The sequence below is a fragment of the Heterodontus francisci genome, chromosome 31 (genome assembly GCF_036365525.1).
Source record: "Heterodontus francisci isolate sHetFra1 chromosome 31, sHetFra1.hap1, whole genome shotgun sequence".
NCBI classification, from domain to species: domain Eukaryota; kingdom Metazoa; phylum Chordata; class Chondrichthyes; order Heterodontiformes; family Heterodontidae; genus Heterodontus; species Heterodontus francisci.
This window is the reverse complement of record NC_090401.1, coordinates 5,194,745-5,213,025: the sequence shown is the minus strand read 5'-3', so window position 1 is coordinate 5,213,025 and position 18,281 is coordinate 5,194,745. Positions and strand designations below refer to the sequence as shown.

Below are 18,281 nucleotides of genomic sequence, written 5' to 3'. Positions count from 1 at the left end.
TCTATGACCCAGAAGGGCAAGGGCAGCAGATGCATGGGAACACCACCACCTGCAAGTTCCAGGCCACACACCATCCTGACTTGGAAAACACAGAAACAGAGAAAATAGGAACAGGAGTAGGCCATTTGGCCCTTCAGGCCTGCTCCGCCATTCATTATGATCATGGCTGATCATCCAACTCAGTAACCTGTTCCCGCTTTCACCCCATATCCTTTGATCCCTTTAGACCCAAGAGCTATATCGAACTCCTTCTTGAAAATATACAATGTTTTGGCCTCAAATGCTTTCTGTCGTAGCAAATTCCATAGGCTCACCACTGTCTGGGTGAAGAAATTTCTCCTCATCTCAGTCCTGAAAGGTTTACCCCGTATCCTTAGACTATGGCCCCTGGTTCTGGACTCCCCCACCATCGGGAAAGTCCTTCCTGCATCTACCCTGTCAAATCCTGTTAGAATTTTATTGATTTCTATGAGATCCCCCTCACTCTTCTCAACTCCAGCGAATATAATCCTAACCGACTCGATCTCCCCTCATATGTCAGTCCTGCCATCCCAGGAATGCACTCCCTCCTTCAAGAACATACTTCCTCAGATAAGGAGACCAAAACTGCACACAATATTCCAGGTGTGGCTTCACCAAGGTCCTGTATAATTATCGAGTCATAGAGTCATACAGCATAGAAACAGGCCCTTCGGCCCACCGCATCCATGCCGACCATAATGCCTATCTATACTAATCCCACCTGCCTGCATTAATTCCATATCCCTCTATGCCTTGCTCATTCAAGTCCCTGTCCAGATGCCTCTTAAATGTTGCTACTGTTCCTGCCTCCACCACCTCCTCAGGCAGCTCATTCCAGATACCCACTATTCGTTGTGTGAAAAATTTACCGCTTTGATCCTCCTCCCTCTCACCTTAAATCTATGCCCTCTAGTTTTAGTCACCCATTCCATGGGAAACAGACTCTGGCTATCACCCTATCTATGCCTCTCATAATTTTATATACCTCTATCATGTCCCCTCTCAGCTTCCTTCGTTCCAGGGAAAACAGACCCAGCCGATCCAATCTCTCGTTATAACTCAAGCCCTCCAAACCAGGCAACATCCTTGTGAATCTTTTCTGCCCCCTCTCTAGCTTAATCACATCTTTCCTGGAGTGCGGCGACCAGAACTGCACACAGTACTCCAAATGCAGCCTAACCAATATTATGTACAACTGTAACATGACGTCCCAACTCTTGTACTCAATTCCTTGGCCGATGAAGGCAAGCATGCCATACGCCTTCTTCACCACCCTGTCTACCCATGTTGCCACTTTCAAGGAACTATGTACTTGCACCCCAAGGTCTCTCTGCTCAACATCACTCCCCAGGGCCCTGCCATTCACTGTATATGTCCTGTCCTGGTTTAACATCCCAAAATGCATCACTTCACACTTGTCTACGTTAAATTCCATTTGCCAATCCCTGCCCACTTTCCCAATTGATCTATGTCCTGTTGTAACCTTAGACAACCTTCTTCACTGTCCACTATACCACCAAATTTGGTGTCATCTGCAAACTTTCTAATCATGCCCCCTACATTCACATCCAAGTTATTAATATATATGACAAACAACAGAGGGCCCAGCACTGATACCTACGGCACACCGCTCGTCATCGGCCTCCAATCTGAAAAACAACCCTCCACTACCACCCTCTGCCTCCTGTCACCAAGCCAATTTTGTATCCAATTTGCTGGCTCACCCTGGATCCCATGTGTTCGAACCTTCTGGACCAGCCTACCATGCGGGACCTTGTCAAAGGCCTTGCTAAAGTCCATGTAGACAATGTCCATCACCCTGCCCTCGTCAATCCTCTTGGTCACCTCCTCAAAAAACTCAATCAAATTCGTGAGACATGATTTCCCACACACGAAGCCATGCTGACTATCCCTAATCAGATCATGCCTTTCCAGATGCATATAAATCCTGTCTCTCAGAATCCCTTCCAATAACTTTCCCACCACTGATGTAAGGCTCACCGGCCTGTAGTTCCCAGGCTTATCCCTGCTGCCCTTCTTAAATAAAGGCACAACATTACCTATGCTCCAGTCTTCTGGTACCTCACCCTTGGCTAACTATGATACAAGAATCTCTGCCAGGGCCCCAGCAATCTCCTCCCTTGCTTCCCATAGCATTCTAGGATAAACCTGGTTAGGTCCTGGGGATTTATTCACTTTAATGCACTTCACAACCTCCAACACCTCCTCCTTTGTAATGTTGATATGCTCCAGGATATCGGTGTTCCCTCCCTTGAATTCACTGGCTTCCATGACCTTCTCCACGGTAAATATGGATGAGAAATATTCATTTAAGATCTCGCCCATTTCCAGTGGCTCCACACATAGATTGCCACACTGATCCTTAAGGAGACCTACTCTCTCCCTAGCTACCCTTTTTCTCTTAATATACTTACAGAATCTTTTAGGATTCTCCTTTATCTTATCTGCCAGGGAAATCTCATGGCCCCTTTTCGCCCTCCTAATTTCCTTCTTAAGTGAAATGTGGATAAATGTGAGGTAATGCATTTGGGAAAGACCAACAAGGCAAGGAATGCACAATAATTGGGAGTGTAGAAGTATCATCACCTCATTCCATGACAATATGAAAGGCACAATTCAACATGGTGGCTCCTCATCAGAGCCCTTTCCTATCCTGAGTGGCGTGAAACAGGGCTGTGTTCTCACACCCACACTTTTTGGGATTTTCTTCTCCCTGCTGCTTTCACATGCGTCCAAGTACTCTGAAGAAGGAATTTTCCTCCACACAAGATCAGGGGGCAGGTTGTTCAACCTTGCCCGTCTAAGAGCGAAGTCCAAAGTACGGAAAGTCCTCATCAGGGAACTCCTCTTTGCTGACGATGCTGCTTTAACATCTCACACTGAAGAGTGCCTGCAGAGTCTTATCGACAGGTTTGCGGCTGCCTGCAATGAATTTGGCCTAACCATCAGCCTCAAGAAAACGAACATCATGGGGCAGGACGTCAGTAATGCTCCATCCATCAATATTGGTGACCACGCTCTGGAAGTGGTTCAAGAGTACACCTGCCTAGGCTCAACTATCACCAGTAACCTGTCTCTAGATGCAGAAATCAACAAGCGCATAGGAAAGGCTTCCACTGCTATGTCCAGACTGGCCAAGAGAGTGTGGGAAAATGGCGCACTGACACGGAACACAAAAGTCCGAGTGTATCAGGCCTGTGTCCTCAGTACCTTGCTCTATGCCAGCGAGGCCTGGACAACGTATGCCAGCCACGAGCGACGTCTCAATTCATTCCATCTTCGCTGCCTCTGGAGAATACTTGGCATCAGGTGGCAGGACCACATCTCCAACACAGAAGTCCTCGAGGCGGCCAACATCCCCAGCTTATACACACTACTGAGTCAGCGGCGCTTGAGATGGCTTGGCCATGTCAGCCGCATGGAAAATGGCAGGATCCCCAAAGACACATTGTACAGCGAGCTTGCCACTGGTATCAGACCCACCGGCCGTCCATGTCTCCACTTTAAAGACGTTTGCAAACGCGACATGAAATCTTGTGACATTGATCACGAGTCGTGGGAGTCAGTTGCCAGCGTTCGCCAGAGCTGGCGGGCAGCCATAAAGACAGGGCTAAAATGTGGCCAGTCGAAGAGACTTAGTAGCTGGCAGGAAAAAAGACAGAGGCGCAAGGGGACAGCCAACTGTGTAACAGCCCCGACAAACAAATTTCTCTGCAGCACCTGTGGAAGAGCCTGTCACTCTAGAATTGGCCTTTATAGCCACTCCAGGTGCTGCTCCACACACCACTGACCACCTCCAGGCGCGTATCCATTGTCTCTCGAGATAAGGAGGCCCAAAAGAAAGAAGAGAAACAGGGACCTTGGAGTGTATGTCCACAAATCCCTAAAGGTAGCAGGTCTTTAAGAAGGCATATGGCATACTTTCCTTTATTAACTGAGGCACAGAATAAAGGACAGGAAGTTCTGCTAGAACTATATAAAACACTAGTTAGGCCACAGCTAGACTACTGAATCATCACATTACAGGAGGCATAGATGTGAAGTAATTTGCAGAAGGATTAGAGGGGAGTTGAGGAGGAATGTTCTCACCCCAGAGGTTTTGGACGGGTGTAGGGTGGGATGTTATGGGGGTGTTGCATGGTGGGTGTCAGGACCTCACTGCCTGAAAGGATGGTAGAGGTGGAAAGCCTCTTTGCTTTAAAAAAAATACTTGGATTTCCACTTGAGGTCCTGTAACCTAAGAGGCTACGGAACAAGCACTGGAAAGTGGGATAATGCTGAGTGCTCTTTTTCAACTAACACAGATGCAATGCTGTAAATGTTCTCCAATATTTTTATGTATTTAATTGTCCAGTTTGTTTATTTTTGGAATGAAGTTTACTGCTGTGTGAGGCTGGGCTATGTTGCTGCTCAGAGCTGGGTTGTGTTTTGTGTTTAGTTTAGTTTAATGTTAGTTTAGCATGTTTGAGCAGAGGGTGCAATGAGTTCTTTATGTTGAATGATGAAATATAAATGAGATGCACGGAGTCCAGTTCATTGAAGATCTCAAACAGGTTTATTACAGCTAAACTATTATATACAGTACACCTTTGTCTGGGTGTTACAGTTGCAGAGTGATTCTGGCTTGAGTCATATGACTACATTCTGGAACTTAGCTCATTTGCATACCAAGATCTTAAAGGGACATCACTCTGAAAAGCAATCATATAACAGAAGGAAATTTTCCTTTCTTCTTTGATGCTCTGATCTATTGCTGAAGGTTGTTATGTTCGTACTGCCAGCTCCAATTGTATTTCATCCTGATTTCTTTTTTGAATGCTGGTTACAGTTATGGTTTTAGATTGCCTGCATAACTCACCATGTTAAGCTTAGTTGTATTTGAGCTAGGATCTGTGTAAGAGTTAGAGGTGAGTTTGACAAGTTGCAATTGATTTTAGAATTAGGCTTAAGGGTTGTGTTAGGTGTTGTCAGGCTCCACACCTAGGTAGGTTGTGCATTAAGGTACAGGATTATTCGTGTTACATTTGGAGTAGAGGTATAAGTTGACATAATAAGGTTAGGTTTAGGCAGCGTTAAAGGATCAGGGCCGGATAAGGGCAGGAGGCTGGAACATGAAAGTTTCTGCTCTGGCTAATATTGGGTCTGCCTTAAGTTTAAACTTGGGCTCTCTGGTATTTTTCTTAATCCTAGCTGATGCCGTCCAGTGATAGTATGTAGGGTTACTGTCTATTTTCTTTCCTTTTTCCTCTGTACAGATGTCCAATTTTTCTTGGTTTTCAATGCCCATAAATCCCAGATTCTGGTTATGCCTCGGACTAAGATTAGACATCTGATTTTGGATTGAGATAGGGTTCAGATTCAATCTTAAATAAGGGTTTAGGTGCTTGTTGGGATTAGAGTTCGAATTAGGTTTACGTTTTGGGCTACAGTGTCAGTTCAGGTGACATTTAGCAAGAGGAATAAAGTTACAGTTAGGATTGAATTTGGGATAAAAGCCTTTCACCTTCCAATCTGAAAACATTAATCTTTCAATAACAAAATGCTAGTATTCTATTTATTATTTGGCATCATTTTTGTGGTAGGAATTAAATACTGAGAAACTGTGGATAGAATTGACTGAGTTTATAGAATTTCTGTGTCTGATTCATGTTTATTAAAAGTGGACTAATTTGGGATGTTTGTTCTTTTTTAAGAATTGGAATTGTTCGGAAGGAGCTCCCGACTACATTGTTTCCTCCTTTACTTTTCTTCAAAGAGACACTGGACAGGACACGGCTTTTGCAGTGAAATCAATCCATCTGGTAGAAGACAAAAAGCCAATGAGCATTAACAGCAATACAAAGAGCCCCAATGGTGGAGAGTCTTTGAACGGTGTTTCAGAGGACCAGGCTAATGCTGTTCACACACCATACCACAATCTTTCTGGGGTGGCTCAGTATGCCACTGTGCTGCACTATAAAGACCGGAAAACTCTACCGCCACTCTTCCTCAGATCAGATTCTACTCAACCACTTTTGCATGAATTAACACAAAGTCCCAAACATTATGAGAGCCCATGGTTTACAATGTCTGCTGATAATGATGGCGAACTGGCACAGGAGGTTTCATTCTCAGATATTGTAGTTGGAGAGGAGGAAATATGGAAAACCTTTCCACTTTTGCGTGGACTAGTGTCTGAGCACAATGGTGATTAAAAATAAGGGGTCACCCATTTAAGACAGAGATGAGGAGAAATTTTTTCTCTGAGGGTGGTGAGTTTTTGGAATTCTTTTCCTCAAAAGGCAGTGGAAGCAGAGTCTTTGAATATTTTTAAGGCAGAAGTAGATAGATTCTTGATAAACAAGGGGGTGGAAGGTTATCGGGGGTAGGTGGAAATGTGGAGTAATCAGTTCAGCCATGAGCTTATTGAATGGCGGGGCAGGCTCGAAGGGCCGAGTGGCCGACTCCTGCTCCTAATTTGTATGTTCGTATGCATTCCGGATCCTAACCACTTGCTGCGTTTAAAAAATAATAGGTTTTCCTCATGTGGCTTCTGGTTATTTTGCCAATCATTTTAAATCAGTGTCCTTTGGTTCTCAATTCCTCTGCTAATGGGAGCATGTTTCTCGCTATCTACTGTCCAGATCCCTCATGATTTTGAACACTTATATCAAACCTCTTCTACCTTCTCTTCTCTAAGGAGAACAGCCAGAGCTTCTCCAATCTATCCCATGACAGAAGTCTCTCGTCCCAGGAACCATTCTCAAAATATTTTCTGCACCATCTGTAATGCCTTCATATCCTTCCCAAACTGTGGTGCTCAGAATTAGACACAATACTCCAGTTGAGGCTGAACCAGTGTTTAATAAAGGTTCAGTATAACCCCCTTACTTTTGTACACTATGTCTCTATTTGTAAAGCCCAGGATGCTGAATGCCTTTTCTCAATGTGCGCTGCTACCTTCAAAGATTTGTGCACATATATCTCCAGGTCCCTCTGCTCCTGCACCCCCTTTAGCACTGTACCCTTTATTTATATTGCCTCTGCTTATTTTTCCTACCAAAATAAATCACTTCACACTTCTCTGCATTAAATTTAATCTACCCATTCCACCAGCCTATCTATGCCATCTTGAAGTTTAACACTACCCTCTTCACTGTTCACAATACTTCCAAGTTTTGTGTCATCCACAAGTCTTGGAATTGTGATTTGTGTACCCAAATCTAGGTCATTAATATATATGAAGAAAAGCATGGGTCCTAATATTCTGGGCACCACAGTGACGCAGTGGTTAGCACTGCAGCCTCACAGCTCCAGGGACCCGGGTTCGATTCTGGGTACTGCCTGTGCGGAGTTTGCAAGTTCTCCCTGTGACCGTGTGGGTTTTTGCCGGGTTCTCCGGTTTCCTCCCACAGACAAAAAGACTTGCAGGTGATAGGTAAATTGGCTGTTGTATATTGCCCCGAGTGTAGATAGGTGGTAGGGAATATGGGATTACTGTACGATAGTATAAATGGGTGGTTGTTGGTCGGCACAGACTCGGTGGGCCGAAGGGCCTGTTTCAGTGCTGTGTCTCTAAAATAAAATAAAAAATAATACTGACCCCTGAGGAACCCCATCATGTACCTTCTTCTAATCTGAAAAGCAATCATTTAACAATACTTTGTTTCCTGATACTTTAGCCAATTTTGTATCCATGTGCTACTGTCCCTTTTATTTCATTACCTCTTACTTTGCTGACAATCCTGTTATTTGGCACTTTACCAAATGCCTTTTGAACATCATGTACACCACATCAACTGCATTAGCCTCATCAACCCTCACTGTTACAGCATCGAGGAAAATCAATCACATTAGTAGAAATAATTTGCCCTCAACAAATCCGTGCTGTCTTTCTTGAATTAATCCATCCTTTTCGAAAAGCTTTCCCATCACCATGATTAAACTGACTGGCCGTAGTTGCTAGGCAAGGGTATAACTCTTGCAATTCTCCAGTCCTGTAGCACCACTCCTGTATCTAAAGACGATTGGAAGATTATGGCCAGTGCCTCTGCAGTTACCATCTTTACTTCCCTCTGTATCCTTGGATGCATCTGATCCAGTCCTCGTGACTGGATCATGGTGTACATGATGCCAGCCAAGAGCGACATCTCAATTCATTCCATCTTCGCTGCCTCCGGAGAATACTTGGCATCAGGTGGCAGGATCGTATCTCCAACACAGAAGTCGTCGAGGCGGCCAACATCCCCAGCTTATACACACTACTGAGTCAGCGGCGCTTGAGATGGCTTGGCCATGTGAGCCGCATGGAAGATGGCAGGATCCCCAAAGACACATTGTACAGCGAGCTCGCCACTGGTATCAGACCCACCGGCCGTCCATGTCTCCGCTTTAAAGACGTCTGCAAACGCGACATGAAATCCTGTGACATTGATCACAAGTCGTGGGAGTCAGTTGCCAGCGTTCGCCAGAGCTGGCGGGCAGCCATAAAGACGGGGCTAAAATGTGGCGAGTCGAAGAGACTTAGTAGTTGGCAGGAAAAAAGACAGAGGCGCAAGGGGAGAGCCAACTGTGCAACAGCCCCGACAAACAAATTTCTCTGCAGCACCTGTGGAAGAGTCTGTCACTCTAGAATTGGCCTTTACAGCCACTCCAGGCGCTGCTTCACAAACCACTGACCACCTCCAGGCGCTTATCCATTGTCTCTCAAGATAAGGAGGCCAAAGAAGATTCTTGGATGCATCTGATCCAGTCCTAGTGACTTATCAACTATCAATGCAGCCAACCTTTCTAATACCTCTTTATCAATTTTAAGCCCATCCAATGCCTCAACTATCTCCCATTTCACTGCAACTTTGCCATATCTTCTTCCTTGATAAAGACAGACGCAATGTACTCATTTAGTACCTTAGCCATGCCTTTTGCCCACATGCATAGATCCCCTTTTGATCCCTAATTGGCCCCATTCCTCCTTTTACCAGCCTTTTATTATTTATATGCTTATAGAAGTATATTGGAATCCCTTTTGTGTTAGCTGCCAGTCTCTTCTTATACTCTCTCTCTTTGCTGCTCTTATTCACTTTTTCACTTCCCTTTCGAACTTATTTTCAGCCTAGTTTTTACTTGTATTATCAACCCGACATTGGTCATAAGCACCCTTTGTCTGTTTCATCTTGCTCTCTAAATTTTTTCTCATCTCAGGAGTGTTGGCTTTGTTTGTCCTACCTTTCCCCTTCATGGTAATATAGCTTGACTGTACCCAAACTATCTCCTCTTTCAAGGCAGTTCATTGATCACTTACTGTTTTGCCTGCAAATCTATGATTCCACCTGGGCCAGGTCTGTTCTCACTCATTGAAATTGGCCGTTCTGCAATTAATTATTTTTACTCTGGATTGCTCCTTGTCTTTTTTCATAGCTAACCTAAACCTTATTATACAATGACCATTGTTCCCTAAATATTCCCCGACTGACACCTGATCCACATGTCCCACCTCATTCCCAGAATCAGATCCAGCAATGTCTGCTTCCTCACTGGGCCTGAAACTTATTCATCTAAAAAATTCTCCTGAACGCACTTCAGAAACTCTTTCCCTCTCTGTCCCCTTTACAATATTTCTACCCCAATTTATTAGCATAATTAAAGTCCTCCATTTATAATTACTTTACAGTTTTTGCAATGTTGACATAATCGGAATGCAATGGTGAATCATTGGTGACAAAAGCCATCTCTTTCCACTTAGCATCATGTGGCATTTTGAAGTGGCGGTTGTGTGAAGGAAGGAGTATAAAGTGCGAAAAAACCAGAAAATTCTGAAAATACTAGCAGGTCTGGCAGCTTCTGTGGAGAGATAAACAGTTAAAGTTTCAGGTTGATAACCATTCATCAGAACTGGGAAAAGTTAACAATGTCATAAATATAATAATAAAAGGGGAGTTGGTGGCATATTGGTAATGTCAATGGAATAGTAATCAGCAGCCTTGGCTAACACTCAGGGGACATGGGTTCAAATCCCACTCTGGCAGATGTGAAATCTGAATTCAATTATTAATTAATTCTGCTTTCACCTCCCTCCCCTCCCAGAATCTGATTGTCAATTGTCAAATTTGGCAGAGACAGTGGCGTAGTGGTAATGCCACTGAACTAATAATCCAGAGGACCAGGCTAATCCCCTGATGGTAGGGGTTCAAATCCAACCATGACAGCTGGTGGAATTTAAATGCAGTTGATTAATAAAAAAAATCTGGAATTGAAAGCTAGTCTCGGTAATGGTGCCATCGATTGTCGTAAAAACAGGGCAAATACAATTTTTTACAAATGATGCAAGGGGATATGAGGATAGTGTTGGAAAAAGGCATTGAACTGGATGATCAGCCATGATCATATTGAATGGTGGGGCAGGCATGAAGGGCTGAATGGCCTACTCCTGCTCCTATGTTCCTATATTTCGAAATAAATGTAATAAAAAAGTAGGTCAAATGGGGATAAAGTGGAAAAAGACCAAAATGGAAGGCTTGTGATAGGGCGGATAGGGCAGAGGACGGGAGACATTAAAGAACAAAACAGTTGGTGGTGCAGGGTCAAAGGGAGTAATAATGGGGTAAGTAAAGAGAGAAAAGACGTGGCCAGAGAAGGTGTGACTGGCAGAATGATGAGCAACTGCCGTCTGAAAGCAAAACAAGACTAAGATGCAAAGTCTTGGAATTAAAATTGGGGTGGGGTGGGGGAAAGCTGTAACTATGCCTGCCTTTTTGTGTAATATGTGGAACATTTCTTTTTCCGGTACATTGATGACTGTATTGGCTTCTTGCTCTCGCACTGAACTGGAGAATTTCATCAACTTTGCTTCCAATTTACACCCTTCACTCACCTTTACAAGGTCTATTTCTGACACTTCCCTTCCCTTCCTCAACCTCTCTGGGGATAGGCTGTCCACTAATATCCATTATAAGCCCACCGACTCCCACTGCTACCTCGACTATACTTCCTCACTCCCTTCCCCCATTTAAGGACTCCATTCTATTCCTCCAGTTTCTCCATCTTCAACTCATCTCTTCTGATGATGCAACATTCCCCAGCAGTGTTTCTGACACGTCTTCCTTTTTTCTCAGCCGAGGATTCCCCCCCAACTGTGGTTGACAGGGCTCTCAACCGTGTCCGGCCCATTTCCCGCACCTCTACCCTCACTCTTTCCCCTCCCTCCCAGAACCTTGTCCTCACTTTCCACCCCACCAGCCTCCACCATTTCCACCACCACCAGGGTGATGCCACTACCAAATGCATCTTTCCCTCCCTTCCCCTGTCAACATTCCAAAGGGATTGTTCCCTCCTCAACACCCTCGTCCACTCCTCCATCACCCCCGACACCTCTTCCCCTTCCCATAGCACCTTCCTGTGCAATCGCAGGAGGTGTAATACCTGTCCATTTACATCCTCTCTCCTCACTATCCCAGGCCCCATTTTCAGGTGAAGTAGCGATTTACATGCACTTCTTTCAATGTAGTATACTGTATTTGCTGCTCACAATGTGGTCTCCTCTATATTGGGGAGACCAAATGCAGATTGTGTGACCGCTTTGCTGAACACCTCCTCTCAGTCCAAAAGCATAACCCCGAGCTTCCGGTTGCTTGCCATTTCAACACATACCCCTACTCTCTTGCCCACATTTCTATCCTTGGCCTGCTCCAGTGTTCCAGTGAACATCAACTCAAACTCGAGGAACAGCACCTGATCTTTCGATTAGGCACTCTCCAGCCTTGTGAACTGAACATTGAGTTCAATAATTTCAGAGCATGACTGGTCTTTTTAAAATATGTTTATACCTTTTATTTTATTTTTTAACGATATGCCTGTTTTTCATGTAGATAGAGCTGCTCATTATTCTGCTATTAACAATCTCTCTGGACTAATACTATGTCTTTCACCATAAGCATCAACACATTCTTTGCCTTTGTCTCAGGACAGCTTAGATATTTAATCTCTCCTATCCTCTGCACTATCACACACCTTCCCTTTTGTTCTCTTCCCCACCATCCCCTCCCCAACCCCCTTCACTGACTTTAAACCTAATGCTTTTCTAACTTTGCCCAATTCTGATGAAGGCTCACTGATCTGAAATGTTAACTCTGCTTCTCTCTCCACAGATGCTGCCAGACCTGCTGAGTATTTCCAGTACATCAGGTTAACTCGATTGTGAAGGTGTGTAACATAATCCCAGTTTTGCAACAAAGTGCCACTCACCTGATGCACCTTTCACATTTAGCCAACAATGACTGAAGTCTGAAACTCATCCTTTATTTCCTGGTCCCTCCAAACTCTGGCACCATTAGCTCTCTACTTTGCCAAGTGCTGCTTCACTTCTTCACCACTGATACAACCTGATGCCTCACAATTGGCAATCTGAACACAAAATTGGACTTATTTTCAGAAAAGCTTTTTTTTTGCTCACATTTCCACTCACTCCTTTGCATATTGCCAAACATAAAATCTACCATTAGCCTGCACAATTGGTTATACTTTAGATGTATTTTTTTTCTGAAAATTATAACGTTTTGCAGCAAAAACATTCCTTCATATATTTGAGAGGGAACCTTGCACAGTTTTATTCATATAGTTTTTTTACACAGAGGGTGGTGAGTGCCTGGAACTTGCTGCCGGTGGAGGTGGTGGAAGCAGGTACGATAGCGACGTTTAAGAGGCATCTTGACAAATACATGAATAGGAAGGGAATAGAGGGATTCGGTCCCCGGAAGTGCAGAAGGTTTTAGTTCAGACAGGCATCACGAGCGGCGCAGGCTTGGAGGGCCGAATGGCCTGTTCCTGTGCTGAACTGTTCTTTGTTCTTTTTTTTCCAGCAGAAAATATGTTTAATCACATGATCAATCCTTTTAGTCAGAGTTTTCTAGTTCAACAGCTGTGAGTAATGATTTTAAATATCTGAAAATGACTTTAAAATATTATGCAGAAACTTTTATTAGTTACATTGGGGCATAGCAGTCAATTTCTTTGTAATTTAAAAAATACAAAAAATGTTAAGAGATGCCTATTAAAGGCCTTGCGTCTTTAAAAAAGGGTCATTTTAAGAGTCTCCTAGAATGCACACAAGTGGGTGCAATTAGCAGAAACTCGAAACAGTAATTAATTTGATTTGGGACGTGGTCAGTATTCTCTGTGGGGTTGACTTCCAGCACAATTGTGCTGCTTTAAAAACAAAGACCGCACAAACTAGATATATGCTGCATGTAATTTGTACTTGAAATTCCTTGATCATTTGTGCTGGTTTAGCCAATTTCAGGCGAAAATAGCCAGCACAAACTGATTGAAACTCCAGGCCCACATTGGCATGTGCTAATTGCACCCTCAACAGTTCTGAATTAGAGAGAGAGTTGCTTCAAACAGAGAGCATGTGTATCTTCAATTTACATCTTCTGTTGGTAGTTTGAGTGGTGTTGCAGCTAATCCTTTTGTAGTTACAAATATCTCTGATGTCCGTATCAAATGCATTATCTGATCTTTTGCTTCTGAACTTTTGCAGATAACAATAAAAGCTTTTTTGCTGCTAACTAGTTAATGAAAAATGAGCAATAAACAATGTGGAAACTGGGAAGTTTGAGTAAACTCTTGAAGAACTCACTGCATCTGGAAAACAGAAACATAGGGCTGGATTTTAAGAAGCCCTCGACGTCGAGATCCATGGCGGGGTGGGCCTGAAGATGGCTCCGGATGAGGCCCACCACAGACCTTGATTCCGGCAGGGCCCAGCCCGATCCTCCTGGTGACAGCACGGCTCCATGGCAGCACCACCCCCTCCCCCCGTGGGCAATGGAACCACGATATTCAAATTAATAAATTAACGTACTTACCTGAGATGTTGAGGACCCACTGTGATGTTCAGTGTGGCAGCCGGCACTCCCGCAACTTCAGGAAAATGAGGTGTGACACAGGTGTGGAGGGGGAAGGAGGTAATTTGTCAGTGCGGTGGGGTGGGGGGGTCAAATGCGCGCACTGAGTGGAGGGATTGGTGGGAAGGGTTGAATGTTAAACTTTGTGCAGTTTGCGGGGGAAGGTCAGATGTAAAATGTAAGTGTTTTGGGGGGTGTTATGACCAGGTGAGAAAGGTGTATAGGGGTCTCTCTCAGCCTTCACCTGGTCTTACTGTAACTGGGTTTAATTTTAAACACACTGTGTTTTGAGCTCCCCCTTTGTGAATCCTTGTTCACTGCTTTATAATTATAAGGCAAAGAAATGAGCACAAACAGGCTTTCTTAGGTTTAAAGAAGAAAAGTCAAATTTATTAAACTTAAACTCTAATTCGGTTAACGCCTACAGATACACGACATGCCCACACTAGCATGCATACGCGATACACACATGTAGATAGGGACAGAAAAGAGAAGAAAAAATAAAGTGGAAAAGTTTGAAGCAATACCTGAAGAGTTTGTTACAGTTCCTTAAGCTCACTGCAGAGTCCTTTCATAGGTTGATCTTGCTTTTCATTGGGGCCCAGTATTCTTCTTAAACCTTGTTCACTTTAGGAGACTTTTCTCTCTTGGGGTTCATGTGGCTTCAGTGGGTTTCAGTTCTGTGAGAAAGAAATAGAGTCATACAGCACTGAAACAGCCCTTTTTGGCCCACTGAGTCCATGCTGACCAACAACCAACCATTTATACTAATCCTACATTAATCCCATATTCTCCACCACCTACCAACACTAGGGGCAATTTATAATGGCTAATTTACCTATCAACCTGCAAGTCTTTGGCTGTGGGAGGAAACCAGAGCACCCGGCGGAAACTCACTCGGTTACAGGGAGAACTTGCAAACTCTGCACAGGCAGTACCCTGAATCGAACCCAGGTTGCTGGAGCTGTGAGGCTGTGGTGCTAACCACAGTGCCACTAGGAGCAGACAGGAGGGGAGGAGGTCTTTTCAATCCAGGAGCACAGAGCTTTCTGCCAGTTCAAACACTGTCTCTACAATTTAAAACTCTCCAGGTTGACCAGCAGGGTAGTCACATGACTGGTATAACCCGTTCTGGCTTTGTGTATTGGGTGGGTCAGGGAATGGTCCTTTGTTCCAAGCAGTGTCTGTTGATATACAAAGATATCCTTCCAGCCAGGGGCCTTCTTCCCAGCAACAATTTGAAAATTAATGCCCATGTGGTGAAATTAATGTGCCTCATTCTTGGCAGGTGGGGGCCTGCATGATGGGGGAAAGTTCAAATAGTTATTGCAATTGTTATTGTGGGAGGGGGGGGGGGGTTGGTGGTGGGAAAGGGGCAAAAGAAATGTTTTTATTTAACTTTGGTGTCTATTTCTTAAAATATTTAAATAAGCCGGCAGGGCTGGCTCCCCTTTAAAAATGGCTTCAGCACCTGTGCACAAGCAGCTGACGCCATTGCCAGGGACGGACAGCCCGCCCCCCCCCTCCACATGATTGGGGCGAGGGGGGTTGCCCCAACTATTTAAATGAGCTGTCACGCTCAAGATCGGGCCAGCTTTTTGGCGTATGGCTTGCCATTCTTTGAGCTCGCCACCAAGATCGACAGTGGGCTCCGAGAATCCAGCCCATAGAGTCAGAACAGAATCACAGAATAATACAGCGCAGAAGAGGCCCTTCGGCCCATCGAGTCTGCACCGATGCATTAAAGACACCTGACCTGTCTACCTAATCCCATTTGCCAGCACTTGGCCCAAAGCCTTGAATGTTATAACGTGCCAAGTGCTCATCCAAGTACTTTTTAAAGGATGTGAGGCAACCTGCCTCTACCACCCTCCCAGGCAGTGCATTCCAGACTGTCACCACCATCTGGGAAAAAAAGTTCTTTCTCAAATCCCCCTTAAACCTCCCGCCCCTCACCTTAAACTTGTGACCCCTCGTAACTGACCCTTCAACTAAGGGGAACAGCTGCTCCCTATCCACCCTGTCTATGCCCCTCATAATCTTGTACACCTCGATCAGGTCACTCCTCAGTCTTCTCTACTCCAGCGAAAACAACCCAAGCCTATCCAACCTCTCTTCATAGCTTAAATGTTCCATCCCAGGCAACATCCTGGTGAATCGTCTCTGCACCCCCTCCAGTGCAATCACATCCTTCCTATAATGTGGTGACCAGAATTGCACACAGTACTCCAGCTGTGGCCTTACCAAAGTTCTATATAACTCCAACATGACCTCCCTGCTTTTGTAATCTATGCCTCAACTGATAAAGGCAAGTGTCCCATATGCCTTTTTCACCACCCTATTAACCTGCCCTTCTGCCTTCAGAAATGTATGGACAAACACGCCAAGGTCCCTTTGTTCCTTGGAACTTCCCAATGTCAGGCCATTCATTGAATCCTTCTGTGTCACATTACTCCTTCCAAAATGTATCACCTCACATTTTTCAGCGTTAAATTCCATCTGCCACTTTTCTGCCCATTTGACCATCCCGTCTATATCTTCCTGTAACCCAAGACACTCCACCTCACTGTTAACCACTCAGCCAATCTTTGTGTCATCCATGAACTTACTGATCCTACCCCCCACATAGTCATCTATGTCGTTTATATAAATGACAAACAATAGGGGACCCAGCATAGATCCCTGTGGTACGCCACTGGACACTGGCTTCCAGTCACTAAAACAGCTGTCTGTCATCACTCTCTGTCTCCTACAGCTAAGCCAATTTTGAATCCACCTTATCAAGTTACCCTGTATCCCATGTGCATTTGCTTTCTTGATAAGTCTCCCATGTGGGACCTTGTCAAAGGTTTTGCTGAAATCCATGTAAACTACATCAACTGCACTACCCTCATCTACACGCCTGGTCACATGCTCAAAAAATTCAATCAAATTTGTTAGGCATGACCTCCCTCTGACAAAGCCATGCTGACTATTCCTAATCAAATTTTGCCTCTCCAAGTGGAGATAGATTCTCTCCTTCAGAATTTTCTCCAATAGTTTTCCTACCACTGACGTGAGACTCACTGGTCTGTAGTTCCCTGGCTTATCTCTACAACCTTTCTTAAATAGCGGGACCACATTAGCTGTTCTCCAGTCCTCTGGCACCTCCCCCGTGGCCAGAGAGGAATTAAAAATTTGTGTCAGAGCCCCTGCAATCTCCGCCCTTGCCTCCCACTGCATCCTGGGACACAAATCGTCCAGACCTGGAGATTTGTCCATTTTTAAGCCTTCCAAAACCTCCAATACCTTGTCACTCCCTATGACAATTTGCTCAAGAACCTCACAGTACAGAAGGAAGCTATTCAGCCCATTGAGTCCATTCTGGCTCTCTGAAGAGCAATCCAGTCAGTCCCATTGCTCACTATATTGCCATAGTCCTGCAAGCTTATTTCCTTCAAGTGCTCATCCAATTTCCTTTTGAAATCATTACTCATATCCATTTCCACCAACCTCATGGGCAGTGAGCTTGAGGATATTACCACTCACTGCGTAAAAAATTTCTTCTTCATATCACCTCTGCATCTCTTGCCCAAAGCCTTAAATCTGCGTCCCCTAGTCCTTGTACCATCAGCTAATGAGGACAGCGTTTCTTTGTCTACCTTATTTGAACCTGTCATAATCTTGTACACCTCTATATAATCTCCCCTCTATCTCATTTGCTCCAAGGAGAATAACTCCAGTTTCTCCAACCTAACCTTGTTGCTATCATCCCTCAATCCATTCCTCCACACCTTCTCAGGGGCCCTGACATCCTTCCTAAAGTGTGATGATTGGAACTGGATGTAATACTCTAGTTGGAGCCTAACTAGAGCTTTATAAAGTATAATTCCCTGCTTTTGTACTCAATACCTCTGTTTATAAAACTCAAAATCCCATATTTAGATTAGATTAGAGATACAGCACTGAAACAGGCCCTTCGGCCCACCGAGTCTGTGCTGAACATCAACCACCCATTTATACTAATCCTACACTAATCCCATATTCCTACCAAACATCCCCATCTGTCCCTATATTTCCCAACCACCTACCTACACGAGTGATAATTTATAATGGCCAATTTACCTACCAACCTGCAAGTCTTTTGGCTTGTGGGAGGAAACTGGAGCACCTGGAGAAAACCCACGCAGACACAGGGAGAACTTGCAAACTCCACACAGGCAGTACCCGGAATTGAACCCGGGTCCCTGGAGCTGTGAGGCTGCGGTGCTAACCACTGCGCCACTGTGCCGCCCTTTGTGCTTATAGCTCACTAACGTTATTAACCACACGTTTTGTGCTTATATACATGCATTCTAAACCTGAACTTATTGAATGGCT

The 18,281-nt window shown here is 44.5% G+C and overlaps 1 protein-coding gene across 4 annotated transcripts in view; it reads left to right on the top strand.

The window, feature by feature from the left end:
* LOC137347060 (granulocyte colony-stimulating factor receptor-like) overlaps nt 1–13,627 on the top strand; it is a 568,030-nt gene extending 554,403 nt beyond the window's left edge. For all 4 annotated transcript variants that reach the window (XM_068011070.1, XM_068011069.1, XM_068011068.1 and 1 more), the window contains one exon: nt 5,736–13,627. In XM_068011070.1, coding sequence (XP_067867171.1) covers nt 5,736–6,236 — 501 coding nt within the window. In that variant the 3' untranslated portion in view covers nt 6,237–13,627. The remainder of the gene's footprint in view (nt 1–5,735) is intronic.
* The last annotated feature ends 4,654 nt before the right edge of the window (nt 13,628–18,281 follow it).